A 10,000-nucleotide genomic window follows, 5' to 3' on the forward strand; every position below is an offset into this window, starting at 1 on the left:
GCCTTGGCGCCCACAATAAAAAAAAAAAACGCGAGCAAGGGCGATAGAAATTGGGCCCTTATCAATCCGCCATCACAGTTTAATAAAGTCGCCGCGTTAAGATCTGAGTTTCTATGGTGAATTGAAGTGTTTGACATGGAAACCAGTTCACGTCTTGCTTGATTTTCCGCCTCTTTTGCTCTCTGCAAACAGACAAGACTGCACTTCGGACAGGCTTTACCTTGACGAGCACGCTCGAATGGACGTCGGACAACACGGACGCTGCAAACCTGATGCTGCGTGCCAAAAAAAAAAAAAAAAAAAAGAAAAAGCACAAATGGGAGGGATGGACAAAGGCATTGAAAAAAAGGGTGCAGCATCCCTCTAAATTCACATTATTCTATTTGTTCGATGGGCGAAAAAAAGAAATCAATAAATCTAATCAAAAATGCTGAGCACCATTGAAATACATAGGCCTGTTCACCAGGAAAAAAAGAACATTAAAAGTGTCTTATTGTAAGTCATTGTAACGCTTATGGAACATTAACACTGTGATTAAATACGAAAAAAATCGACGTAATATGATTCAATTCAAGTGTATTGCACATGATGATTCCAAGCAAGGTTATTGGAGTTCACGAAAACAAGCAAGATAATTAGAAAAAAATTCCCGAATGAAATAAAATATCAAAAATGCTTTGAAAATAACAAAAAGTTGTGCATGTACCTAAGTAAAATTCGCTGTAATCGAAGCGAAATCATCCTTTGTTATCCTTTTTGTAATCAATATCAGCTTTTGGGGTTTGTTTTTTATTTTGGTATTGGGGAGAAGGAAACGAAACAGTTGTTTGAGAGTTGTGGTTTACTTTATTACAGAATACTTTTTTTAAATCTTGCACTGAACAAACACTCCATCAATTAAAAAAAACTAAAACTAATACTAAAACCAATAAAAACTAAACTTAAAAAAGCACTTACAGAAAAATAAAAACAAATACAAACTAACAAACTGGTTCTAAAAAAACAATTAAAGTAAAAGTGAAAACAAGATAAAGAACAATACCAAACTATTATAAAACGGCTTCTGAAATACACCTGCTTCTTTAGATTCAATTACAAAATAAAATCTAATCTATTGTACTTGAAAGTAAAATACACCTGAAATGTACTCAAAAAACATGCTTTGGACTGGATTTTTTTTTTTTAAATATCGAACTGCTGAAACAATATGGATGCAGTTTGATCAGTTCAATTAACGATTCTATTGTTTACCACAAGAGGGAGTCTACTTACCACAACTGGTTTTAAAATGATGAGTTATAATGATTTCACAAAACGCGATAACTTTCATGTTAAAATTAGGAAATGTTCTCGTAAAAATGTGATAATTTCTCATTTTCAACATGAAATTGATCATGTGCTGGAAATCATTTTATTATGAGATAATAAAAAACGTGAACCGGAAGTCAAACATCACATTTTAAGGTGAAAATGATGACACCCAAAACTGGAGTAATTGTCACATTTTAGCATGGAATTTATCGTATTTTAAAGTGGAGAAGATCACGTTTTAACGCGATAGCCTATTATCCGTCGTTGCGTATCTCGTAACTCGGCCAGTCACGTGAACCGGAAGTCAAATCTATCATCACATTGTAACGTAATAAAATGGAAATATTTTCACGTTTTTTTTTTGTGTGAAAATGGTCGTGTTTTAATGTGAAACGTATCACATTCAACACGAAACTCGTTACCTTCTCGTGAAACGTGAAATTTATCAGATTACAATGTGAAACTCAAAACGTTTTAACGTGGCAACCAATCACATTGAAAGGTGAAACGTAATATTGAACGTTTTTTTTCTGGTGTGGCAGCAACACACGTGCGTGGTATCATGTCAAATAGTTTAAGAACATACTTTACATGAAAGTATAATCGTCCATCTCCAAGTAATCAGAGGACTAAACCGGAGTGCTCTGCTAATCATTGCTCAAGATAGTGACTGAGCCAACACATTCATTCTGCATCAACATTGAACATTTCTGTGTGTGTGTGTGTTTTTTTTTCCATTTTCCATCCCACTCCCACAAGCGCTAAAAAGGCCCCGACAGCCTTCAACACTTCACGGGGGGGAGAGGAGGAGTCGCCACCCCCACCCCTTCGCGAGTCCGGGACGGCGTCTTCTTCTCCGCGAGGCTGACGGGTGTCTCTCGCATCCCAGACTTGCTTTAGCTGCCTGTGTCCAAATACACGTCGCAGGCAACTTAAAACAAGCCTCGAAGGCTGGACCGCATCCACCTGACCTCCCACCTCCCACTCCGGAAAGAAGTCCACCGAGGCCGTTCTGCTCCGCTAGATAGAAGCGAGAGTTAGCATGAGACTAGCGCCTTGTCCTTGGTCCAACGCTGCGGTTCCGTAGAGTGTCGTGGCCGCCCCCGTCTCGTAAATACGCTGGCAGACTTACCGTTGGCACTTTGTAGTCCAAGTGGCACCTCACCTGGACGTGAACAACCGAGCGGCGTCAGTCCTCGTCGAGTGACAGCAGAGCGGCTTTAATCCGACTGCGGAGGAATGTGTATTTGACAAAGGTGTGCGCTGTGCACACAGTTACACATTTATTAAAATATCCTGTTTTTTTGGGCGTGGGACTATAAATTCGTGCCGAGCTGTGGGTGTGTAATGCGGACTCGCACGTCCTGGAGAGTGGGAGGGGTGCGTGTGGAGGTAAACACACTCCAGGATCCACGTCTGTGACTGTAAAATAAATATGATTTTGTCACATTAGAATAGCCAAACAAAGGCTAAACTTTCCGTTCCGGTTTCCGTTTTAAACTCGAAGAATTCAAACGAAGTGCTGTTGGTGTCTTCTTTAGAATCGGGTCAAAAATGCTTTGAAAATAACAAAAAATTGTGCATGTACCTAAGTAAAATTCACTGTAATCGAAGCGAAATTATCCTTTGTTATCCTTTTTGTAATCAATATCAGCTTTTGGGGTTTGTTTTTTATTTTGGTATTGGGGAGAGGGAAACGAAACAGTCGTTTGAGAGTTGTGGGTAAAAAACTAAAACTAATACTAAAACCAATAAAAACTAAACTTAAAAAAGCACTTACAGAAAAATAAAAACAAATACAAACTAACAAACTGGTTCTAAAAAAACAATTAAAGTAAAAGTGAAAACAAGATAAAGAACAATACCAAACTATTATAAAACGGCTTCTGAAATACACCTGCTTCTTTAGATTCAATTACAAAATAAAATCTAATCTATTGTACTTGAAAGTAAAATACACCTGAAATGTACTCAAAAAACATGCTTTGGACTGGATTTTTTTTTTTTAAATATCGAACTGCTGAAACAATATGGATGCAGTTTGATCAGTTCAATTAACGATTCTATTGTTTACCACAAGAGGGAGTCTACTTACCACAACTGGTTTTAAAATGATGAGTTATAATGATTTCACAAAACGCGATAACTTTCATGTTAAAATTAGGAAATGTTCTCGTAAAAATGTGATAATTTCTCATTTTCAACATGAAATTGATCATGTGCTGGAAATCATTTTATTATGAGATAATAAAAAACGTGAACCGGAAGTCAAACATCACATTTTAAGGTGAAAATGATGACACCCAAAACTGGAGTAATTGTCACATTTTAGCATGGAATTTATCGTATTTTAAAGTGGAGAAGATCACGTTTTAACGCGATAGCCTATTATCCGTCGTTGCGTATCTCGTAACTCGGCCAGTCACGTGAACCGGAAGTCAAATCTATCATCACATTGTAACGTAATAAAATGGAAATATTTTCACGTTTTTTTTTTGTGTGAAAATGGTCGTGTTTTAATGTGAAACGTATCACATTCAACACGAAACTCGTTACCTTCTCGTGAAACGTGAAATTTATCAGATTACAATGTGAAACTCAAAACGTTTTAACGTGGCAACCAATCACATTGAAAGGTGAAACGTAATATTGAACGTTTTTTTTCTGGTGTGGCAGCAACACACGTGCGTGGTATCATGTCAAATAGTTTAAGAACATACTTTACATGAAAGTATAATCGTCCATCTCCAAGTAATCAGAGGACTAAACCGGAGTGCTCTGCTAATCATTGCTCAAGATAGTGACTGAGCCAACACATTCATTCTGCATCAACATTGAACATTTCTGTGTGTGTGTGTGTTTTTTTTTCCATTTTCCATCCCACTCCCACAAGCGCTAAAAAGGCCCCGACAGCCTTCAACACTTCACGGGGGGGGAGAGGAGGAGTCGCCACCCCCACCCCTTCGCGAGTCCGGGACGGCGTCTTCTTCTCCGCGAGGCTGACGGGTGTCTCTCGCATCCCAGACTTGCTTTAGCTGCCTGTGTCCAAATACACGTCGCAGGCAACTTAAAACAAGCCTCGAAGGCTGGACCGCATCCACCTGACCTCCCACCTCCCACTCCGGAAAGAAGTCCACCGAGGCCGTTCTGCTCCGCTAGATAGAAGCGAGAGTTAGCATGAGACTAGCGCCTTGTCCTTGGTCCAACGCTGCGGTTCCGTAGAGTGTCGTGGCCGCCCCCGTCTCGTAAATACGCTGGCAGACTTACCGTTGGCACTTTGTAGTCCAAGTGGCACCTCACCTGGACGTGAACAACCGAGCGGCGTCAGTCCTCGTCGAGTGACAGCAGAGCGGCTTTAATCCGACTGCGGAGGAATGTGTATTTGACAAAGGTGTGCGCTGTGCACACAGTTACACATTTATTAAAATATCCTGTTTTTTTGGGCGTGGGACTATAAATTCGTGCCGAGCTGTGGGTGTGTAATGCGGACTCGCACGTCCTGGAGAGTGGGAGGGGTGCGTGTGGAGGTAAACACACTCCAGGATCCACGTCTGTGACTGTAAAATAAATATGATTTTGTCACATTAGAATAGCCAAACAAAGGCTAAACTTTCCGTTCCGGTTTCCGTTTTAAACTCGAAGAATTCAAACGAAGTGCTGTTGGTGTCTTCTTTAGAATCGGGCCGCAGTCATCATGAACAGAATCACACAACGCTGAAGTCTTTAAGAATTGCAAACCCTCAAAACACTGTTCGAGGACCCAATTTTTAATGCTGCTGCATGGACGTCAACTATACATGCCCGTGTTCCATTGCGGGCAAAGATTGTGGATTCGCAAAGCATCGACTAATCAGCAGGCATTAGCATGTAAATTAAAAGTGCTGGAGCACAAACAAAAATTAGGCTTGTGCAAGAAAGACGGCCGTTTGGCCTTTAGCTTCAATCGCACCTAGCTACTGCAAGAATTAGGAATTATGAACGTTTATTTATTTGATCTTATTGTGTCCTCCTCATACACCGCACACCAAAGCAGAGCCATTCGAGCGCAACGCAAGTCAGAAACACAATGCAACCAGAAGACTTTCTTTTGGAGTAGGTCGCAATTGTGTCATAGCAGACGTGGCTATGCTAGCTAGCTAGCTAGCTAGCTAGCTAGCTAAAGACAAACAGTGAACACACCCTGTGCTGCCCCGAGGTCTACATATACAGTCGTGACAAAGGGATTGAAGATGTCACGCTAGATCCAAATGAGCAAATTGGCATCGTTAGAGGTATAAAACCCTCGCTAAAGTAACGTAGCGTGTGCCATGCTTTGGGGATTTTTATATCGTGGACGAAATGACGGATTTTGAATTTATTTAATTCAAACATGCGCATCAGGTGCACGTGATTAAAATGTGTTACACATAAACAATAGTGCTAATACATTTTAATCTTTGATGAAAGTTCTTTGATTTTCACTGCATGTCGTGATACACAAAATTCAGTTGACTTGAGCTTTATTCATCTCCCAAGAATTCTTTCTTAGGTAGGAGCTCTGCATGCGTGTGTCGCATATATACTGCGTACGTGATCACTTGAAATGTCCAAAAAAAACACTTCGGAGCAGCCTCCTTTGGAACAAAAGCCTTTATTTCCTCTTTCCAGAATCATGCTTGCGCATGGTGAAGGAAGCAGGCATTCAGACATCCAAACGTGTCGAGCCACAGTGAGAGAGAACGACTGAGTCCATCTACTGTTGCGCGGCGGTGCTCCGTCCGGTCGAAGTGAGGAAAGCATTCAGTTTTTCGGATTGGGTCAAGCCTAGTGCTGGATCCTCCGGATGGACTGCACCTGGTTGGTGTGAGCCTGGGTGCTGTACTCGTTGTAGTTTCTGTACTCGCCTTGGTGTCTGTCTCGCTCCAGGATGTACTGGTAGCCGCGGTAACCGGGGAACTGGTAGGCCACCCAGCTGTCACAAAAACACACACACACACACACGCACACACACACCCAAAGGCATTTAATCTTGATTAGTCTTAGCCAGCGAATGAAAGGGGGAAAAAAAGGCGATTTGCGCTGTTGTGGGTGTGAACACAAATGACTCAATTTGCTGCCAATCAAAGCGTTTCTTTTCTTTTAAATGTGGCACACTCACATTTCGCATGAGGACATCGGTGTGTGGAAAAGGACACAGCAATCTGTGCGTGACCGGAGCATTGTTACTGATCTCGTGTTCTTGGCCGATGTGGCAGCAGGCAACGTATGCAAATGCCCTCATCAGATACACGATGACGTGGGGATAACTGCTGGTGACTTAAATGTGTCTGCGGACTTCATGTGTCTTTCCCCAGCCCCGAACACTAATTAATTCCGGTAAAAATGTCATTCTCACAAAGAACATTATCTTGCTCAGGAAACAAGAAAATATTCTTAAAAAATACAGAGCCATATATATATACATATACATCCTTTTTTTTTTGTTTGTTTTTTGTTTACGAACATAGCAGAAGAGTTGTGGAGAACTTACGCTCCGGAGTTCACTTTGATAGATGGCACCTCTTTGGTGCACCAGCCCATGGCCTGTAGGGAGGGATAGTCGTCGCTCATTTCAAACTTACGGCCCTGGAAGTCCTCACTCTCGTACAGGGTCACCTTGCTGTCGCTGTGGTTCTGCGAGAGACAACATTTTCAGCGCATGGGAGGCAGGATCAATGACAACTTGGTTCTATCGACAGCAATGCCACTAGTGGTGCGAGGGCTCCCTCTAGTGATGTGCCAAAGAGTCACTTCCTCGCCACAGTTCGGGTTGCACGCTGATGCCGAGAGGGACAAGTGACGGCAGTTTGGCGGGTAGTGGAAAGCCCTTCAAAAATGAAGCGTGAAGCTGTGGCAGTCTCTGTTGACGTGTACCGTCAAAGTAAACATCAAACTAAGAGAATTACATTTTGTGTATTTTGAAGAACCAACTGGCTTATTCGCAGGCGTCACGCGCAAACCTCCTACAGTGAAAAAAAATGGTGCATTGAATTTACTCAATTTTTTTTTGTTTGTTTTTCGTCAAGTGGTAATTCAAATCGATTTTCATTACACCCCTAACATGCATATCATTGATATAAATATACTGTATAATTATTGTTACGGTGGCTTACAACAAATGAACATGATTAGATTGGAGGAGACTCGAGCTTTAAACGCTACCCGTGAAGTCCAATCCACAAACACACCACAAACAGCACTTACGGCACACTTGATGGGTCTGAAGGAAAGAATGTGCTCGGTCCTGTAGCTGCTGTTTCCGCTCCAGGCCTCGTAGCGAGGGTAGTCGCCCTTCTCCAGGATGAACTGCTGGCCCTGGAACTCGGGGTACTCGTACCCCACCCAGCTACAAGTGGACCAAGAGTTGACGGATGGCTGTTAAGATGCAACTTTGCATTTGCTCGGACAACACGGCCGCGCGTACGGCTCACAATAGCCTGTAATGAACACAGCGTGCAGCTGCTTTTTCTGTGAAAGGCGGCACAAAGCAAACATTTAATTCTGCTGCAGCTGAAGGCGTGTTATCTGATCGGCAGTCAGTCAGCCATTATGGCTCCCGGCCAGCAGATGCGCGCGACCGGGCGGCTCATATCGCAGCCGGGTCACACTTGATGCATGCTAACCAGAAATGCAATAATACGCACGTGCAATTGCTGCCACATCGTGGAAAAAAAAAATACACATAAATGCGGTCGTTATCGCTGTTGCAAAGTGATAACTTTCACATTTGAACATGACAAGTTTTGGGGAGGGTAGATTGTTAGCTGTAAGTCATAATCAGCTAAATTGTACTTTTAAGCTTCACTCACTGTGAATCTATCTGAATGATATATTGAGTTGGAATCTACTGAGTGTATTTGTATTTCACTTTTCGAATTGGACGTTATTAACAGGGATGTAAAAAGTCTGCACACCCCCGTCTAAAGGCAGGATTTTTGCAATCTAAAAAAAAAAATGAGCCCGACATTGCAAACGTTTTCCCACCATTAATGTAGACTATAATTCTGTAACTGCTCAAATGATTTTTTTGTAGTATTTTCGAGATGGGATGTAAAAAAAGAAAAAAAAAGTTTGCACATGTGTGCACACCCTCTCCTAAGTGGGATGTGGCTATGTTCGGATTGAACCAATCACATACAAACTCGTGTTTAATGGGACTGAGCAAACAGCTGCCACCAATTTAAAGGGCCTCTGATTAACCCCAAATTTCAGGTGTCCAAAATAGACGTTTTTTTAGAGGGGGGGGGTCAATCCTGAAGGCTTTGTGAAAAAAAGGCATTATTTATTCTTCATAACTAACTTAACTAATTCTCCCAGTTCCAGCTGAATAAAGCCAATCCCGAATAAAGTTCAGCTGTTCCAGTACCGTCGGCTTTTTGTTACATCTCCCCAATCATTGTACGAGAATGCGTTGAAATGAGTCGGACTGGTTCCCGGAGTCCTACTTACGGTCCGTTCTCGACCTTGATGGAGCGGATCTTGTTGAAGCCTCGCTCCATGATGTTCTGGCACTCCAGCATGAACTCGCAGCGCTTGCCCTGGAAGTTCTCTTCTTCCCAAACAGTAATCTTGAACTGGCCCATTTGCTCCAACTGCTGAGTGTTCATGGCTGCTCCCGCTGCTTCCGCCGTCACACTGTGCTCTCTGGACGAGGCATCGCGCATGAGAATTGAATGGAGCGACCGGGTCGATGAACACTCCTCTCACATTTGCTACATTGGAAATGTTTAAGGCTCAATTTTGTGTTATCGAAATCAAAGAATTTTTTATTAAATACGAAAGGGGGGTTATCCTGTGTTTTTTTTTTTTTTCATTTTGTTACAATGACCATATACCGTAATCGCACCATATCAAAAGGTGTAGTGTCAGTTACGGGTGCTGTATTATTGGAAGCATGCATGGGAAAACGTACGCGAGCTTAAATAATACTTATCATCCAAAAATATTTGGATGATAAGTAAGAAAGGAGTTCTATCACAAAATCTTCCCCAATTTTTAAAAAAAAAGACCTTTAAAAAGGGTGAATTTGACCTGCAACAAGGTTTAATGAGCATCGTCTTGTCCTGGAAATGGAAATTGATCAACGCAAGATCGTCACGATTAAGAAATGTAGCTCTACTATATGAAAATGACATGGTTTGACAGGTGCAATATTTCCATTTTTTTTAAGGGAAAATTTTAGCTTTTTTTTTTTTTTTTTAGTCAAAAGTAAAGAACAAGGTTAATACCAATCCGGGTATTTGTCATTTACACTTAACTGCACGGTCCAAAAAACATGGATGAATTCACCCGCTTTTATTTAAAACCTATCACAATGACACCGACCGGTCAGAAACATTATTTTTATTCCATCCCTCTAAACAAAAAAACTAGCATTTTGACTATGACCTGCGTTCACAGAGCTGACTCCAAATCGAATACATTGACATACTTACAGACGGTACTGAGGTGGGACAGATCCAGTAAAATCAATGACGGGGTAGAGAGCCTCGCTTGCCCCTTTATAGGACCGGGTCCCCCTGGACCATCCGCCCGGCGGCCTTGCACACTCAGCAGCCCGGCAGGCCTCGCTGAAAGGGCGGCATTAGCCGCGTGCTTTGTGGAGGCTTCGCAGCGCCATTGTCCTCAGAGCCCACAAGCCACTTAGTCATCACTATGACAGCCGCTGCCC

The 10,000-nt window shown here is 42.1% G+C and overlaps 1 protein-coding gene across 1 annotated transcript; it reads right to left on the reverse strand.

Annotated features, from left to right (window-relative positions):
* Positions 1 to 5,916: 5,916 nt before the first annotated feature.
* Positions 5,917 to 9,944, reverse strand: cryba2b (crystallin, beta A2b). The gene is made up of 5 exons (XM_019879833.1): positions 9,765 to 9,944; positions 8,779 to 8,973; positions 7,534 to 7,675; positions 6,821 to 6,963; positions 5,917 to 6,262 (listed from the first exon to the last, which is right to left on the reverse strand). The coding sequence occupies exons 2-5, from the start codon at positions 8,934 to 8,936 to the stop codon at positions 6,115 to 6,117; spliced, it is 591 nt and encodes a 196-aa protein (XP_019735392.1). The 5' UTR covers positions 8,937 to 8,973; positions 9,765 to 9,944; the 3' UTR covers positions 5,917 to 6,114.
* Between the last annotated feature and the right edge of the window lie 56 nt (positions 9,945 to 10,000).

Source organism: Hippocampus comes, unplaced genomic scaffold, assembly GCF_001891065.2.
Source record: "Hippocampus comes isolate QL1 unplaced genomic scaffold, H_comes_QL1_v1.1 scaffold214, whole genome shotgun sequence".
Taxonomy (NCBI): Eukaryota; Metazoa; Chordata; class Actinopteri; order Syngnathiformes; family Syngnathidae; genus Hippocampus; species Hippocampus comes.